The 19,923-nt window shown below is 35.4% G+C and overlaps 1 protein-coding gene across 2 annotated transcripts in view; it reads right to left on the bottom strand.

Moving 5' to 3' along the window:
* Nucleotides 1-898: 898 nt before the first annotated feature.
* The window catches only part of LOC128999569 (peroxisomal ATPase PEX1), a 36,629-nt gene continuing 17,604 nt past the window's right edge, over nt 899-19,923 (bottom strand). For both annotated transcript variants that reach the window (XM_054426141.1, XM_054426142.1), the window contains exons 12-21: nt 19,243-19,402; nt 18,422-18,594; nt 17,975-18,109; nt 15,939-16,003; nt 14,417-14,476; nt 13,675-13,861; nt 10,541-10,703; nt 8,639-8,682; nt 1,686-1,774; nt 899-1,055 (exon numbers count right to left, since the gene is read on the bottom strand). In XM_054426141.1, coding sequence (XP_054282116.1) covers nt 971-1,055; nt 1,686-1,774; nt 8,639-8,682; nt 10,541-10,703; nt 13,675-13,861; nt 14,417-14,476; nt 15,939-16,003; nt 17,975-18,109; nt 18,422-18,594; nt 19,243-19,402 — 1,161 coding nt within the window. In that variant the 3' untranslated portion in view covers nt 899-970. The remainder of the gene's footprint in view (nt 1,056-1,685; nt 1,775-8,638; nt 8,683-10,540; nt 10,704-13,674; nt 13,862-14,416; nt 14,477-15,938; nt 16,004-17,974; nt 18,110-18,421; nt 18,595-19,242; nt 19,403-19,923) is intronic.

The raw sequence follows: 19,923 nt of genomic DNA, 5'->3' as shown, positions 1-19,923 counted from the left end.
GTCAAAAAATACAATTTTTTGCACATAAGTCATCGCACCAGTGAATGACCGCATATTATATAACAATTTTAAAAATGTATTGAACATCCTCCTTTCACCAAATAACCCCCGTTCTAGATTTTTGCATGGAAACTGAACACCCTGTAGTGAAAAATAACGATATCAGGGTCGTTAAAATATAGGTTCTAGTGAAAGATCACTTTTTATCTAGGAATGACCATAAGATTTAACTCGCATTCAAACTTTAGTTATAGTGCATCCACATAATTTCTAAAAAATTTTTTGTTTCATAGGAATTTACTTGCTCTATCAGAAAGCATTTTCATCAATATCAATAAAGAAAGTTGACCTAAATCCAGTTAATGAACGAAACGGTCATTCACTGGTTATACCCTAAATTTGTGAACCAGTAATTGACCAGCTGTTTAAATATACAATTGGTTTGGATTTTGATCTTTAAATGAGTACAGAGTTGTACCTTAACATGTTAACTATGAATTAAATGTAATATATTACAGTTTCAATCAATAATTAGGGAACCGTGACAAATTACAACTAACTATGTTTGTGCGAGACGCCATAGTGGGAAGCTTAAAAACGAACTGCTTGAAACATCTAATTTTGTTTATGTTACATAAGGACGATTGACACTTTCTTTTTGAATCAGTCACAAGGTAAATTTTTATAAGGCCCCAAAGTTACTTTGAAACACGTTTGTAACGGACTAGGAAATACAGAAAGCCTGATATGAGGGTTTTTATACGAAACGGTCATTCATTGGGGGGTGGTCATTCACTGGTGCACTCACCCTATTTTGGATAATTTACAATTTTATTACAGATAAAATATACAGAAAAGGGTGGAGGGGGGTAATGAAAATACACCATTTATGTAACAGTAAAACATTTCTATAATATAAATACAATTGTAAACGATCATTCCCACAACAATACTTATTCATAAAAATATCTCAAGCCAAAGTAACTCTGAGGTTAGGCATGCTTTCTGTTGGTTCTTGGTTAGGGCTTCCTTTCTGCTTCTGGAAGTTCTGATAGCTGAAACCATCGTAATGAAAATAAGTTAAGTACCATTCGTTAAGTAGGAAAATTAGGATAAATTACTTTTTTTTGTGTTTTCCGGGTCCTTTGGTGATTTTAGGCCAATTATAAAAGAGGTATAAATTATCAATGGTCATTGTAAAACCAGATTGGATATTTTAGTGATAAAACTTACTGATGGGAAGAGGCAGACTCTAGGTCCAGTTATGTTAACCACAGCTCATTGTGCATTACAACTTGCTACAAGAGTCTTATTTTGTGTCTGCAGGTAATCAAAGTCAATGCTGCATCATCCACAGATCTACTCTTTAAATGATACAAAATGTTTATTGTGGTGTATAGGTTCAATTAAATCAAGTAATTAATATTGTGGCGTTAAAGCAAATTAAGATAACTTTTAATCTAGATTCAGTTTTGGAGATGTCAAGATTGAACCGAATGTCTAAAACTTATTGTATCTTATCTTCTTATCCTAGCCAAAATATACCACAAATATTTCTATTTTTACAATTATATATTTACAGCAATTTGGCAAACACATCATTGGTGCTTACACAAAAACTGTATCATTATCAACTGTACCAATCTATCATTTTAGTTTTTCTAAATCCTAAGTATATAGCTTACATTTGTTGAAATCTCATCCTATCCACCAACTTTAGAGATGGATTAGTATCTTGCAGAGCGGCCAGCAAGTTTGACTGAGTTACTTCCACCTGGAATAAAAAACAGGATTAAATATCTACTTTCAATTAATAATGACTTTCTTTAAAATCCACATTAGATAACAATTAATTGACCTGCTATACATTTTGAAAACCAACCCCCATTTATAACTAAGCTGAGTACTGAGATAGCGCATACTCAGTCTATACATTAATGAAAATGTAGTTTTGACAATTTTCTTGTTCAGAGTATTTCAACCACAAACTTTTGGATGCGGCCAATAGACAAAGATTTCAACCTACAGAGTGTATTTAGTAATACAGTAGACAACCTCTTAGCCAACCTCGCATTAACCAATAATCGGATTATCCACCCTCGCTCGTAAAATATTACAGTTTGTTTTAACCAACCTTGTTTTGAAGCAATTCGGTTAAACCGCCGCTTTCTAGGAATCTTGGCATTTCCGCTCCCACGCTTGGCGTTGGGAACAATACGCTAAACTACAGAGAAGTAAGATACAGAGGATAAATTCAATGGTACACTTAAGTAGTGGACTAGCACCATTCGCTGCTGTTAAGAGAAAATTTCTTTTGCCGTCCTCTTCCCCTCTCCTTTCCCTTGCCATCACCCACTCTAGCGCTCATGCTGTAGGAAGATCCTGTGCGCTACAACTGCTGTACTATATGCTATGTGGCCATCGCTGTTCGGACTCTTCCTTGCTCAGGACAAGTACATTTCGGCCCCACCATACCTGGAGCTAGAGGTGCACGGTTATCCCATAAACTTGTATCCTCTGTATCTTACTTCACTGTGGCTAAACTCTACAGGATGTTACTGAGAGTAAGTTATTTTGTATTTAACCTAAATTAACATCCCATTTCATAAGGAAATTATTGCTTGTATCTTTAATTTCAATAATAAATACTGTGCTTTATTACGATAGATTTGGAATGCATCAAGTAATACTACTTAAGGTATTAAAATAAGAATGTTTATAGACTCTTGTCCATGACTATACTTGGATTAAAGTATTTGACTTTACCTTGGGTTTATTTGTGACTTTTCTATAAGAAAAAGATGAGATAAGTGTAGTTTGTTTTTAATGCACACACGAAAACAGAATAATGAATTCCAATATAATAGCTTTCCATTTTATTTAGTTTTTAGGGTTTGCCCGTTTTAACCCATCTTTTGAGTTACCCGTCCTACGTCCTGTCCCGTTAGGGGGTCTACTGTATTGAACTTCTAATTTTTTTTATGGTCAAAGATTTTTTCTACCTCACAAAACTTCAATCTACAAAGTAATACCACGTCCAATTCTTTTCATGGGCCAGTAACAAGGAATCTAGACAAAGGTATTGACAAAAATTTAGTACTGTAACATTTAATAGTTATTTGTGCAACTAGTGAGCAAAGTGAGCAATTGACTCACTCGAGAGAAATGGTTTCTCGAGTGAGGCAATTGCACTTTGCACTCGAGTTGCACATTATATTTTTCCTACAGTTACCATAAAACAAATAAATTGGTAAAGAAACGTAACATATTTTAACACAGAGGTGAACTTTTAATATGACATTTAATGATACAACAGTACAACAGCTGACCAGCTGATTTACAGCCAGTGCTGCCAACGTATTTCGCGTGCACATATGACCTTGTCTGCATGTTACACGCTCACTATTTCGTGCCTTCACGTTGCAAATCTGGAGTAAGACAAAGTAATTAGAGTGAGACAATGTTAACATTGTCTCACTGATGAGCGAATTGGCCACTTTGCTTTCTCAAATCAGTGAGAGAACATGTAAATTGTTAGGTAACTGTAGGGAAAAATAATTAACTCAGGAAAATCTGAGAATAGAACATGGAGAGTCAAACATCAAGGAATGTATTTAAAGGGCCAGACGTGATTGTCAAGGTAAAACCAGTAAAACGCAGGCAACTGAAATGGACCAGATGTGTAGTGAAGAGGGAAGATGAAGCTATGATAAAACAAATATGGAAGGAAAACAAGGAAGAAACGCTCTGGGCGTCCAACAAGAAGTAGTTAAAGTAGCCAAATACATGAGATTATTGGGAGTCAATGAAGAAGATTGAAAGAAGTAGAGGCATTTAATTGGCAAGGCCAAATATCTTCTTCGGTACAATTGACCAAGAGATAAGGACAAGGTGATAAGAAAGTTTATGAAGTTAAATGTTATGGTAGATAAATAGGGATGCAAAAGCTATATACTCAACAAGCTAATAGTGTGGATCATAATTTTGTCGACTGTTTGTTTTTATTTGACTTTTTTGTACCCTGAGACAAAATTTAGAACCCAAACACTGCAAGACGATTGCTAACTGATTACAGGTGTACCAACTAGACACACAGAGATCATTACACTCGGAGTATCACAAGTTCCTGTTGTTATCTCCCGCATTAATACCTCCGTTGCAGTCATTAGCACAGCTGATTGTAGACTAATACGTTCAGACCTAGCAATCGCAACAATCAACTCTACACATTTCTCGACATTGAAGTGTCTAATTACTGGATTAATTCTAAAGGTGAAAACTTATGGGAGCAAGAGGGTGTCAGTTTACAAAAAATGTCAACTGAACATAATACTGAAATTGATCTAAGCTGAGAAACTTATGATGCCTTTTAATCTTCAATTGTTGGGAGTTGAAAAAAACAAAACGCGAGATTAGAGTAAAATGTTTTTACCAACCCTTTAAATCAATTAACAGTCTAAATCACCTGTGTTTATAAAAATTGATTCACAAACCTTTGGTCTCTGTAGTGCTTAGTAGTTATATGGGAAACAAAAAATTTCTCTTTTGACGCCTGAATCATTGAGGGTTTTTAATATAGGAACGAAAATGATAATTCAAATTGGTTTGTTTGTATGAAAGTTAATTTACAGTTAATTTTATTTTACAGTCCAAACAACATATTTAAAAGAATAGACATATCACCTTCTTAAAGTAGCGCATTCTTATTACACTAAAAAAAACTAAATCATTTACAACTCACTCATAAGCCATTATCGACCTGACATTTTCTAAGGTAGAAAAAAATAAATCACATTTTAAATCACATTTTAAGTTTTTATATATAGGCCTACGAGAAAGGGATAGCATAGAGTTATTTTTTTATTGTTCCTCATAAACGATGTTGTCACCTTTAGGATATATTTTAAATAATTTTATTTCCAAATGGGGAAATAAGACAGCGTGGTTCTTAACAATGAGGGTTGGTTTGTTATTTTTTTTTAGTCACGATTGATGTCTATGTAATATATGTAACTTATATAAATAAAATTTTACTTTATTAATTGTAGCATATTTTAATCACATTAGTAGGATTTTTGCCAATACTGTAAAAATAATTGTGCGACAAAGAAAATTTGATTTCTCATTTCTGAACGTACATTTAATTTCCATGGAATAACAAATGAAATCCCTTAAAGCATATTGCAGAGTAAACATGCACGGATTCGATAAAATATGCCATGTTGCAATAAATAAAACCAAATGAACCGGCTTATTTGTATAATCAAAAACACAAGACTAAATCGTTGAATGGGGAGGGTCGTGTGAGAGGGGATGGTGAAGGTAATAACAACTCCCCCCGCAGTTCAATTAGGTTCAGTTTTAATCACAGCGAGTTAATGAGGGGGTGATGACACCTTGCTGGTGATCAGTGTAACACCGCAAACAATCACACCATACCACCGTACGACTGATAACAGCTAAACAGCTGAGGGTTGTTACTGTTAACAGTGTTTCAATTGATTTAACAGCTTTGGAGGTAATAGTCATTTAGGATTGATCACTAATTTAACTTATGTGTATTAGGTATATAACAAAAGTTTTGTCCAAAGGTATTTTCGATACACCTGTAACCTAGTTTCTGATGTAAATTTTTGATAGTGTTAAATAAGTTGTATCAAAGTACTGTAATATTATCTGGTGCGGTCCCTGACTATTGAGTCCTTCGTCCTGGCTATAGAAACAGCTGGTAATTTTACAGGTCATCTTATTCCACTATACACTCATATGGGTTAAAATATGACCAAGTAGCGTCCTACCCTCGATTGGTAAAAGTAGTGGTAATAATTGAGAGAGGAAACATTAATACAAACTAGTTAATTTAGTTAGATTAAAAGAGAAATGATAGAAATACTAATTTATTGTAAACAGTGTACATACAAATATTACTTATTCAATTATTAAATTGAAGGTTTCTTCCAAAGCGTCTTGGCAGTTAAGAACATAACAAAAGTTTTATCCTAAGGTATTTTCGATACACCTGTAACCTAAGCCATTTTATTGATACCCAGATAGTAGGTAAGATTAATCGGAATACAAAATAATTACACAACTGAAAAGGATTCGTATTTCTTCAAACCCGAGTGGTAGCAATAATTTGATTTAGGGATTTTACAAATGAATGGGCGTTCCCTGGAGGCTCGAGTCCGTCATTGTCACTTCCAAACACTGAACATTTCAATCTTTCTCTCCTGGTGACAAGATATTCTGCTGAGCTTATTTACATAAAGCGAGTCTGTCGCTAAATTAAAACTTTTGGAAAGCGTAAATTGTGTTTTGCGACAGCACCGCAAATCGTCACTTGTTGTGTAACGTTTTTAGTTCCACAGAGCAAACAAGCCAAATGAGAATCCGAATCGAGTTTGCAATTATTTATCTTGGACGCTCTTTGGATAAAATTAACAAAAAGCAAAACGGAGATGCATTACAAGTGTCTCTGGGGTAAATTTGTTTATGTAAGCTTCATTGTCGGTTATTCGTCGCTATTGGAAATCACCCATTGGAGCTGATTGATATATTTTTCCCAAGGTATTTACCTTGTCCGCCCCTCCGGATCACATCAAAGTCCCACAAACCCTTTGACGAGTTTCTAAGTAAATGAGGTTATTAATTTAATTTCTTGTCAGTGTTTCAATTTCCCTCAAAGCATCTTTTCATGTATTCAAACCATTCAGTTTAGAATGAGATATTTAATTACTTGATTTGGCAAAACCGATTCCGTGCAGTCTAATTGCATTTCTGTTTAACGTTTGAATGAAATAACAAATCTGACAATGTTTGATATGGTTTCATAATTAATTTGCAAATTTATAATAATGTAATTAATTAGTTCACTTATGAGCTGTGTTACTGCTCAACTGGTGAAATGTAAGACATAATTCAGTTAAATTAATTATTTATCAAATTTATACCAGTTTTTTTTTAATTATATTTTTATAGGCTTTATTTTGATAAAAAATATGACTCTGTCAGAAAACCCTAAATCAATATTTATCTCATAAAGGCTAATATTTTTAAGATATTAAAAGACACTCATATATGATTGCAAGGGGAATATAAATCCAAATATGATCCCCAAAATATCAAGAAGGTAACAATAATAGTAGGTAATAGTATTAATATTAATATTGTAATTAAAGTGGATTACAATTTTTTAATTTTTACTTTTAGTTTGAATTGTATTGACACTATTCATTGTATCATATATTATATTATTAAAGTGATACAATCAAATTTTATGTAAACGGTTAAGGCCATTTATAGTCTGATTTTTACCGGAGTGCGGCTGGAGCTCAGCCTACCTGCGAGGGACCCGACTCACGCACGCACACTCACCACCGTCCTAATTGCCTGAAAGCCCCGATCCCCTATTCACTAAGTAGAAATATAACATCTGTTAATGATACCTCAAAATTGCAATTGATTTGATGTTAGATATACAGTAAAATGGTTAGTGTTAGTAAATTTGTTGTTTAATTCAATGAAAAATGAGTCCAAACACGAAATAATTATGACAAGTAGCTAGCTAATAAAAACGTGTTAAAATATTCGTAGCTTTCACACTTTGTAAGCAAAATATATATTGTTTGGTATCATTTTACTAAGCATTTTGAGCTGAAGTCAAAAGCGTTACCATATTTTATAACAAACGTAAAATTAAAAAAAATCATAGTTTAATTTCCGTGAGCCACCGATGACTTGAGTGGCAGGACAATGGTCCGTCCCACGTCCGTCCTAATCCCTTGCGTCTGTGTGTGTGAGGCCTGCGTGTGTGTGAGTAGGGTCGACCCTTCAGCCAGCCGCTTTCCGTCAACAATCACACTATACCAAATAAAAATATAGGCATATGGCTCATCAAAATGAAGCTCAGACTGTGTGGATTTGCCGAAAAGTATTTATAAGGACGAACATCCTTCGGGCTCTGCCCCACAGGCTGATTTCCAAAGGGCTACGCCTGGCATGCTTCCAAAGTTTACATGATTTAATTTAATTTATTTAATGAAACAGCTGGTCAGTACAATGAAGTGGTGTTTGTTTATTTACTCGATAAAGATGTTTGTGACGCTTTATGTAGATTTAGGAGGGTTATGTTTGGTTTTAAAGAAAGTTTGTATACGTTTTTTTAAAGTATTGCTCAAAGTTTCATTTTGTAATTTATATAGTAAGCTACATGTAAAAAGGCTTGACTAAAGTTGAAGAATAAATTATGGTAAAACGTGAAGCATCAATATGAAGCAATTTATGTTATTGCTACACTAATGTATGTTGTCATATTCTTTTGGATCTATTAACATAAAAAGTAGGGATTTGAAAGTAAGTAGGTTTAAACTTTTAAATCAATTTATATTTTCAAAATCATAGAGTTGCCGTATTTTAAAACACATATCAGGATTACTTTAATAGCTTTCTAGGTCGCATTTTCTTCCCGTTGCAAAGCACGGGTATAGCAGCTTGTGTACATATAAATAGAAATAAGATGTTTGAATATGGATTGTTAGCTATTAACAGTACAAACTACATTCGACTAAACCATCTGACGTAAAATAAAACTTTAAACAATCTACAAACAAAGAATATACCTGTATAGAATATTACTTACATCATTAACTAAAGGTGCAGTAGATGGATTTTCATCATCAGAATCTAAAATAGAAAACATAGTTAATATAATAAATGTAAACGGAATAACTTTGAAGGAGCGTTTAAAATCAAGTAAGGAAGCTTAGAAAATAAGTGCATAACTAAAATGTTAGGTTTTAGCTATAGACAAGTAGCTATTACCATAGGTCTCATGGTAAGACCCAGATCCGGAACCGGTTTACGTTTTCATTTCAATGTCCCCAGAGGCCAATAACACTAAATCCCATGTTATTCTTATTGAGAAAAAATAAACTGTTGTGTTGATTATAAAAAAACAAATTACTAGTTTTTAATGGATATATTTTGATAACATTTGTCACCCTTATTCATTTCATACTCTTCTATTAACATTTTACCAAAGTATTTTTTCCTTCCCTAAAACAGCAAACCTAAGTACTCGTTAAAACATAAGTTATTTCAATGGGAAATATATCTGCTAAGTCTTCATGTTTGGTAGGGGTATCAAGTTATTTTTGACATCTATACTATTATAAAAAAGAGGTGGTTGCTGTATGTGTGTATGGGAAAAGTAAACTCGAAAAATACTGGTCGGATTGGGCTGAAATTTGGCATGATGATAGCTCACATTCCCGATTAACATATAGGCATATTCTTATTTCAAAAATCCTTTCGGGCTCCGCCCCAGTGGCTCTGGAGTTTCCCATGTTAACCTTATGAGAAATGGAATTATTGAATCTTAACAGCTGTTTCAATTAAACAAGTTGGTTCTGTTCTATGATGTTCAATAGCATTAAAGTTACAAGGATTACCAACAGGGTGCAGCACTATTATTTCTTTTACATTTATGACAACAGCTAATTTGCAACCAAAAGGTGAGTGAGCGTAGCAAACGAACTTCAACCTGGAGGCGAGTTAGCGTAGCGAACGAGCTAACCTGAAGGCAAGTGAGCGCAGCGAACGAACTTCAACCTAAAGGTGAGTGAGCGTAGCGAACGAGCTCCAACCTAAAGGTGAGTGAGCGTAGCGAACAAACTTCAACCAGGACGTGATTGAGCCATGCGAACGAGATAATCTTGAAAATTAAGAAGTTAAACGGGGCAAAGCCCGCGGGTTACAGCTAGTAAAAGATAAAACTAAAAAAAAAAACTAAAACTAAAAAATAGTTCTTTCACTTTGCTTTGATTGAAAAGTTGGATTCAATAGAAATGTGTAACTGACATCAGCAGTTTCCGTTTTTCTTTCACGATTTAACTACGTAACTTTTTACTTTATCTCCACATAAATAAATAGTATATAGAGAAAGTATTGTTTTCGTCCAAATTTTTTAGTTTGAGTTGTGAGTGGATATTTCCGTTTTGGGCCCCCCTGAACCCCAAAAAGTGGTCCTCGAAGTGATGTCTGTCCGTGTGTGTGTGTATGTCTGTCTGTGTGGATGTGTACAGAGCTACAGACCACACCTGTTGTCCGATTTTGATAAAATTTTGTTTGTAGCTCCATGGTATTTCCAGGAATGTTTTTCATTTGTTGGAAATTTGGATTTTTGATGGTTATTTCCCATAAAAATCATAAAATTAAAAAAAAATTACTTTCTTGAAAACGGCTGGAACTATTTTGATAAAAGCTTAGTATGTTGTAGCACTTTAAATTCTGAATGTAAAAATTACAGTTCAAAAGTTAATGACATTTTTGTGATCTTACCTATCAAATATCGTAGTTACTATGATCGCCCATGATGACGGTTGTTGACAAGCTCATGGGAGAAAGTATGTGTCAGATTGCTGATACCGTTTATTATTCTAAAACTAGTTGCTATTATATGCTATAATATGGTGTTGGAATGTCTAGTCTTATTCATAGTCAAAGATACTACACTGCACACTATACAGTATACAGGTCCTACCTTGATGTAGAGTGTCGTATGCTATCATCTGAGCACTATAGAGGACAGCCTGCAGGTCAGCTCCAGTGTAGTGCTCTGTTTGAGCCGCAACCTTTGCGAGATCTACATCAGCACTCAGCCTCAGCTGGGCACCCAGGGTCTGTAGGATCTCTTCTCTCTCCACCTGACACATCACACAACAGACAATCAATAATAATTTATGATGTTGAATTTATTGGTTCGGGCCGTAAACAATATTAAAGCAACAACAATATTAACAATGTTAAACAATGCTAAAGTTCGTGTTAGGCTGATCCAAGATTTCATTTTCACGATGGAAAAGTCATCGTGATTGTGTGCAATACAAAATTTACAAATTTGCTGCAATCATGGAAAAAGATGATGATGTCGCCTAAACTGCAGAAGACATTTTGTCATTTTTGGTCTAATATAGATTACCAAATCTGAGCTTGGGCCAAAACTGATTTCTGGCCTGAACTGATCCCTAATGCCAATTACTGACAAGAAAGATTTTAACAAGTTCGCTGCTGACCGCTAGATGCCGGGACGGCGCCAGGAGCTGAACTAACGCTCGTCGCTGCGTAAACATTGCTGCCGATACACTGAATTACAGTAAAAACAACAATAGTTGTACTGGATGGCAATGTTCTGCAATAAAACTGACTTTGGACATAGTACCATAGACAAAAAGAACTAAATATAGACTGTCAGCCGTGCTGCAGTTACCATGGTTACCATGAGTTCGGGCGCACACCGCTGTAGTTTACGTAGCGCGTACGCTGTAACTACCGTGGCGATCCCAGCGGTGTGCGCCAGAACCTATGGTAACCGCAGCACAGCTGACGGTCTATATTTAATTCTTTTTGTCTATGATAGTACTAAGTGATTCTGATAGATAGCAGCACTACCCAGGTTGCAGTCGGTAAAGTAGTGTCTCTATCTAGCAGGAAAGAGGTGGGACAAAGCCCTGTTCTAAACGACCCTGGTGGTGATTTTGGGAAACTACCTATATTTTTTATTGTCAGAAAAGTACGTCCCCACGAGCTGCAAAGAAATATAGGACGCTCGTGACGAGCTTGCTGATCCATGGTAACGTTAAACATCAATGAACGGCGACGTTCCGGAACGTTCCTAGCTCCTGGCGCCGTGGCCCGTTTGACGTTCCGGAACGTCCGTAGCAGCGAACGTGTTAAGGACCCACGGACCTTAAGGAAAAACATAATATAGGCATAATCATATCTATTAGTAATCCCTGGAACTCCAAAGGTTAACACTATAAACTAGGGTTGCTTTCAGAGAGGTGAAAGCCAGTTGAGCGGAACAAACGTGATTTGATATTTGTATAAGTAACTAAATGTAAAAAGGTCAATAGATTTATTTACTAATGCTGGTTTTAAAGATTAAAATTATAATAACTCAAATTTACCTCTTCGAGAAGTGCATTATGGTAGTTTTGACCAGGAAAATATTACAGTAGTTGGAATCTGATATTAACATCCAAAAAGTAAAGTATAAAAATGAGAAAGGTAATTTAACATTCAAATGCAACTGTAGCCTACAACAAAAAAACATTGGGCTACATTTTTCACCCTTACAATCGGTTAAAGTATTTAAGTATAAAAAAAACAGTAACTATAAAAAAACGAGTATTAAAGTATAACAACAGGAGGGGAAATTTGACATTAAAATTCAACCGTGCAACATAAAATGGCTGAAATGGCAGAATAATATAATAAGTAGGGAAGACATGCCTTAAATATACAATGTAGATAATATAATTAGAAATTAGTAGCCTACTTCTGGACAGGCCTAGACAATTATCCATACCGTGGTTAAAAGTGTACTTCTATAAGCCCAGGTTTACTTATCAACGGTTGTAACTGGACGTATGTATAGTCCGTGGCTTGGCAATCAAATAACAGTATTTGTATAGGATGGGCTACTGTTATCAACATTTGAAATTACTGAATTGTTACCAAATTACTGTTTCACAAAATGCAGATTCCATTTTCAGCCGAGCCATTAAAATGAGGATTTGCCGAACAATTATTAATATTACAGAATAGTATATAATGATATACAACTTTTCACATTCCATAATTATATGTTAGTTTTGCTATGGTCAAAGGTACAAATCCAAATGTTCTCTTTTCTTTTGGTCAGTATGTAATAATTTGCTAGAATCATTGACTTTATATAAAGTCAAAGCTAGAATACTGTAGATGGTTTGTTAAGTTAAGACCATATGCAAGCATTTTTGAAATCGTTTCCCCGTTTAACCTTAACCAACTATTCCATTCCAAAAGTTAAAAAATTATATGGTGCAACACAAATAAACAACCCGATCGCCTACCTATAACCTACACTATACCTTCCTAATCTAACCTTACTTCAAAACACTTAATGTAGTCACGAATACTCATAAACCCCGACCTACCTCCCCACATGCCTAAATCAGTGTTCAATCTGCGTTTTATCAATAAGTGTAATAACTTACTGTACCGTCGATGTAATTAAACATAATATAACCTATGAGGTATTATCGGATTAAATACCGATTTCGATGCGGTTCGATATATCGCTTATTAAATCCTGATTTCTAATCAGCTGGCAACACAAATAGGTTCCCAAGAAAGTAATCACTGGTCCGTATCCCTCCGCTTCTTGTTTATGCTCCGCGCATTGAGAAAGTAGTTCAGTATATTTTCTCGATTTTCAGTGAATTCCGTGCCTTAAAAAAATGTTTTAACGGCATTTTCTTGTTTATTAAAATCATAGGAATGGTTTAAAATCGTTTAAAAGAAAAGTATAGAAAGTTCAGAAATACCTTATGATTCTCTTGTTTACATTTTTCTTGTAAACAAAAAAACTGTCATAGCTACTTTAGTCCCATAAGCCCAATGTTAAAAATTTTAAATTTTAAGTTTGTTTTAAATTGCATTAGCATTATCTAATTGAAATTTGTTTGTTTAAAAACCATCTCATTATTAGTCTAAGTAGTCTTGTTAAGTTTGGCTGAAATGTGTTCAGCCGTTATTGAGTGATGGTGTTATATTGTTTGCATTGAAGTTGATCCCAAAGAGTTTCGCTCGCTTCGCTCGCTCCGCTCAATAAGCTAATCCTAAAACCCCCACCTGATCAGGAGTGGGGCAGTGTATGAGGTTGCCAATTCGACCGGGTCTAAGCAACGCTGGGTCTAGCAGGTCGGGTCTACTGGCAGCTGCCACGACCCACACACCTTCCAGGGTCTCTACCCCATCCATCTGGGTAAGCAGCTGGTTGACGACTCTGTCAGTCACTCCTGTGCTGTCATGACCACGTCTACCAACACAACATCCGGGTAACTAAATAGCGTGAAATAGAAGTAGTAAAAGGACCGTTCCGTGATGTGATAGCCTCAGGATCGTTATAAAATAAGAAAATAAAAGGTTTATTTCCTGTGCAACAACACAACAATTCTGTGTAACTAATATTGTTTTCAAACTGAAAATATTTTACATACTCATGAGTACGTCATCTAGCCCAAAAACTGAAAGTTATGTAGTCCCTTAAAGTCGAGATCATGGTGAGATCACCTGATTGTAACTGTCAAATTAGTATGTATTTGTTTTGATTTGATTTTGATTGTTTTTATAATAACAAAAACAATAACAACCACATATACTACATATACTAATTTGACAGTTACAATCAGATCTTTTGTTTGCAATCCGAGTGACGTCAGAATATGTGGGAATAGCACACCTATGGTTTTTTCCTTCCACCACGATCCTCAGTAGTAGTATTAACTTATTTTGACTCAACTGATTTTTACTGATAATTTTTCAAAACAATTAAGAGAAATTAATAAAATCCACAGCAGATACATGTACTTACCTGGGAGCTAGACTATCAAATTCATCAAAAAAGAGAATGCAAGGCCGAGCACTCTGTGCCCTAGAATCCAAGAAACCAATGATTATTTTAACAGAATCAAATACCAAAGAGAATTAAATAGACATTTTTGGAAGGGGGGGGACTTTCTTTAAAAATTATTGCCACCACCACAAATGCATAGGCTTATAGGATGTAAAATACAACTGAACACAAACTTATAAACTAATAATCTAAAGAACTTGAACTGACATACAAAATGGAATTTGAACTCTTCATCCACGGTGAATCTGGCCAAGGGTCACTAACCACTACCTGACCTAAAGGTCAATCACTATTTATAGTCCATTCACAAATGCTTGGCGATTTGAGAGGAAGTTTTTATGGGCTCCTCCACAACTTTTTTAGGTTAATGTATGTTGCAGCTGATTGACGGCTTGAATAAATGTGTATTTATATTCAAACCTTTGTGTTTACTGTTTGATGTTTTTTAACATGCCAAAGGTAAAATGACAAGTAAGCTCAAATCACATGTGAAGTGTTCCAAGAATAAGGAAAACCACAAGCAATGTAATGATGATTAAGAAAATGCAGAGGACTAATTTCCGTTATCTAAGAAAAAATAACACAATAAGAGGATCACAGTTACTAGAGGAAGCTCTTGAACATGTTCCAAAGAAGATTAGGTTACTTGAGTGTTGATTGAAATACTATTTTAAAAAATCCAATGATTTTGCTAAAGATATTTCTGTGAAGATACAATCACATGATGATAAGATCACTAGGGGGACTTAAGGTAAATAAAAATAAGAAAAGAAAAGGACTTGCACTGAAGAGCACCCCAATTACATAGTATTGAATTACATAGTATTTGTATTTGAAACTAACAATAACTGTACACTTGTATAAAATTTTTTACGTACATACCATTAAGTACCTATTTAGTTTTTGTAGGCTTTATTTTGATATTTTGAAGATATTTCATAAGTTGCTTCACTATAAAAATACTCTACTGTACTGTACTAAAGAAATCTCAAAGCTTGCCAGATTTTTTAAACTCAACTCTACCATAAATTTACTACTTGCACAATGCACACCCCTTGTAATTTCAGTCCAGCAAGCACAGACAAAACAATCTTTTGAGCAGTTTATTAGCTTATTGTTTTGTTTACCCAGAAACTAAGGTACTGTTATGCAGCCAACGGCTTGCTAAACCTCAGTTTGTTTTTAACTTGTTGTTTCAAAGGTAGAGTCACTTGGAGGGTATGGATTTGCTTCTTGTTAAACCCCCGAAATGTTGTGAACAGAGTATAAAAACAATGCAAGTAAACCACTTACAAACTAGTTCTAAGTTTGATGCCAGGTGATGTACATTAACTTTAACATAACTATGCTTGTATGTTTTAAGTTTTGTTCGTTAGTTGAGTTATCAAATAAATTGAGCATTGAGAATGTTGAGATTAAAGGGCCTTAGAAAATGGCTGAACTGAACTCTTGAAAAAAGTTTTAACATCTACTTACTCACTTTTCAAAAACATTTCTCACAGCCTCTTCACTTGCTCCTATGTATTTTGACAAGAGTTCTGGGCCCTGCAATATGATAGACACTGTTTAAAATCACATCTACAGTAACTCTTAGTAATCTGGGGATAACTTATTGCATAGCAATAATCAAAAACAAATATTATTATTATATATATATATAAAATCCAATGTATGTTTTTTTGTTTATTTGTTTGTTTGTCCTTTATGGACTCCAAAACCGCTCGGCATATTGTAATGAAACTTTCAGGATTTATTAAGCATTATTCAAGGATGGTTCGTGTGAAGTTTGGTGCAGATCCGTCAAAAGGGCTCCGCCCCAGTGGCTCTGGGGTTTCCCATGTTAACCTTAAGAGTACTCATATTTAAATGGAATTAAAGAATCTTAACAGCTGGTTCAACTAAACAATTTGATTCTGTGATGTTCAATATCATTAAAAAGTTAATAGGTTTACCAACAGGGTGCAGCTCTATTTTTTTTTTTTTATTTATACCAACAGCTAATTTGCAACCAAAAGGCGAGTTTGCGTAGCGAACAAACTTCAACCTGGAGGCGAGTTAGCGTAGTGATCGAGCTAATCTGAAGGCAAGAGAGCGCAGCAAACGAGCTCAAACCTAAAGGTGAGTGAGCGTAGCGAACGAACTTCAACCAGGACGTGATTCAGCCATGCGAATACTTATAAAGTTAAACGGGGCAAAGCCCGCGGGTACAGCTAGTCTTCTATATATATAAAATCCAATGTATGTTTGTTTGTTTATTTGTTTGTTTGTCCTTTATGGACTCCAAAACCGCTCGACAGATTGTAATGAAACTTTCAGGATTTATTAAGCATTATACAAGGATGGTTTATCTGAAGTTTGGTGCAGATCCGTCAAAAGGGGTCCGCCCCAGTGGCTCTGGAGTTTCCCATGTTAACCTTAAGAGTACTCATATTTAAATGGAATTAAGGAATCTTAACAGCTGGTTCAACTAAACAATTTGATTCTGTGATGTTCAATATCATTAAAAAGTTAATAGGTTTACCATCAGGGTGCAGCTCTATTATTTTTTTAAATTTATACTAACAGCTAATTTGCAACCAAAAGGTGAGTTTGCGTAGTGAACGAACTTCAACCTGGAGGCGAGTTAGCGTAGCGATCGAGCTAATCTGAAGGCAAGTGAGCGCAGCGAGCGAGCTCTAACCTAAAGGTTGGTGAGTGTAGCGAACGAACTTCAACCAGGACGTGATTGAGCCATGCGAACGAGCTCATCTTGAAAATGAACGAGCATTTGACATAAAACCACATTAGGACAGGACGATGTCTGTCGGGCCAGCTAGTACTGTAATAAACGTAAAATGTTTGTTTACATAGTTGGTGAGACACACCTCAGAGATTTTGTCTGAAGAAAAGTTATTTGGTTTTCCCTACTTATTACTCAATGACTAATTTATTCAGCCATATTGGCAAAATACATTGCATCAACCAGGCCAACATACTTAAGTTAACTATTAACTAAAGAAGATGAATACAAAATAAAATTTCATTGAGACTGTCGTCAGCAAAAACTGATAAGACACTGTAGTAGTACTTTCTTGCGGGAAACAACTTTTAATTGCTTTTTTAAGCCTCCAGGTCTGATATGAACGTGATCTATCAAGAGGAACATTAAAACATTTCATAGCACTGTAAGTTAGACGTTTTAGGAATGAAAAGGGAGAAGGTTGATGTTGGAATGAGCTGGTATTCTCAAGTTGGGGTTATTACATAAGCAATATGAGTGATAGTATCGAGAAAATTAGCAAAGATTTATATCTTAATTAAAGTGATTGCCTCAAAAAAAAAAAAAAAACAAATTGAAAAAGTTAAAATTTTCATGTAAATACATCTCTAACCTATTAATTAATACCCATATCCTAAGTTGTCAAATACCATGAATCCACAGTGTTTCTGAGTTATAAGAGTAGCAACAAGACTTGGTTTAAAAGACAATTGAAATCAATGGATGGTTGATTCAAACAGTTGATGTTTCTAGTGTACCTTGACAGTGATGAAGTTGAGGCCACTTTCCCCGACCACTGCGCTGGCCAGTAAAGTCTTGCCTGTACCAGGAGCTCCGTACAGCAACACTCCTCGCTCCAACCGCAGCGGACACTGACTGAACACTTCAGGATACTACAAGAAACAACAGTAAACAATCAGTCTCAGTAAATGCAGTGCTTTTGCCCTATACAGCTGGCAAAATTTACATTGACCTCAAGAACAAGGCCACTAAAAAAGGTAACTAATATAGGTTATACAAGTAATTGGAACTGTCGATAGATAATGCGAAATCCATACTATGAAATGAGTGTGTAATGTCTAAATAACTAAATCTACTAAAGCAACTGTTAGTAGACAAGACCGTAATTTGAATCTGCAAAAATCACTATTAATTCTGAGTGTAATTTTACTCAAACACAACTACATCAAAAGACAAAACTGTACCTTATTTGGCCAGATGAGCACCTCACTGAGTTGTCTCTTGGCTTCACGCAGACCTCCCAAGTTAGAGAAGTTGATGCTAGACTGACGTGACACTGACACATTGGCTAGCTCACTTGGTACAAAGTCCTGCAGTGAGACACTCACATCCTCTGCTGTCACCTCAACTGTCTGTACTGACAACACGATTATATCAACCAATGGTGAGTAGCGTGATGAAACACAGACCTTGAACACAAGCGAAGGTATATCACGCTGGGCATGGGCAGCTGAGTGGTTGTAATGCTTGCGAAATGATCAGTGGGCCGGTTAGTTCATGTGAAAAATCAAACTAGACCCTTCAGTGTTAAGCTTTTTATAAATCATACGGGCTAAATAAACAATTTATCTTGATCAGTAACACCGTGAAACAGATTTATTACCTACAAGAGGTTAAGTTATCTTACTGACCAAGTACTCCTGGAGTCAGACTAATGACAACCACTTTTCATGCCTATGGCGTCATTTTCAAGCATTAAAGCCCATAAACCATCCTTTTAGATGTGCTATGTATTACTTACTCATCGTCTCAGAACTTCACCTCATACTTCAATTACTTTGCTATAAACCTCTCACTCTGGTGAGTCGAGAGTATCTAAATTACAGCGAATCAAATCCATACCCTTATAAGTGCAATACATTTAACATGTAAAATCATGTTGCATTATGTTGGTAGAATAGTGAAATAACAATAGCCTACAGTTCAACACAGAAAGTTCAACATCTGTGTTCTTCTTTCTCTTGATTTACTAAATGATACAGAAGACTTTAGGTCAAACAGTTACCTTGTCGTTGGCAAGCTCTGAATATTATCTTGTCCACCAGTCGGTGCAGGTCCCGAGCCACACAACCCTCAGTTCTGACAGCTGCTGAGTCTAGCTCTGGCAGAGTTTGGCAGTTCAGCCTGGCACTGAGCAACTCACTGACAATATCCAAGCGATCACTCTGTTGACAATGTCACAAACATTATCAATGCCAATATTTTCTACCCTGATGATACACTCAGAAGTAGTAAACTAAAATGTATGTAGTTAAAGGTATATTTATGTTCAAACAAATACCTTGTTGAATTTGTAAGAAAATGGTATGACTCGTGTCCACAGGGGAATTTTTAAGTAAGGGCAGTTTGTTCATATTGCTCCATAGTTCGTGTTGGTGCCCTATGAGATGGCTTGCCCCTTACAGCATCCTTGATAACAGAATTGAGCCATTCGCAGCTCTGTGACTGATGTGTAAGCTTTGCCGTGCGTCTAGAAAATGTTTTAAATTTTTGAATCTCCCGCCACATGTGAGATAAGGTCAGTGATATGTTTTGTTACTGTAAGAAACATATTTGCTGCATATATTTGCCAGGTAACTGAAGTTTATGGCTCTAATGCAATTGAGGATAAAGTGTGGAAATGGGTAAGGGACTGTAAAAATTGCCACGAGGAACCACTATCAGCTCGATTGCCTACTACTTAGCT

This window comes from Macrosteles quadrilineatus, unplaced genomic scaffold, assembly GCF_028750875.1.
Source record: "Macrosteles quadrilineatus isolate MER2022 unplaced genomic scaffold, UCM_ALF_1.0 Scaffold_8__2_contigs__length_117827958, whole genome shotgun sequence".
Lineage (NCBI taxonomy): Eukaryota > Metazoa > Arthropoda > Insecta > Hemiptera > Cicadellidae > Macrosteles > Macrosteles quadrilineatus.
This window is presented reverse-complemented; position numbering and strand designations above follow the sequence as displayed.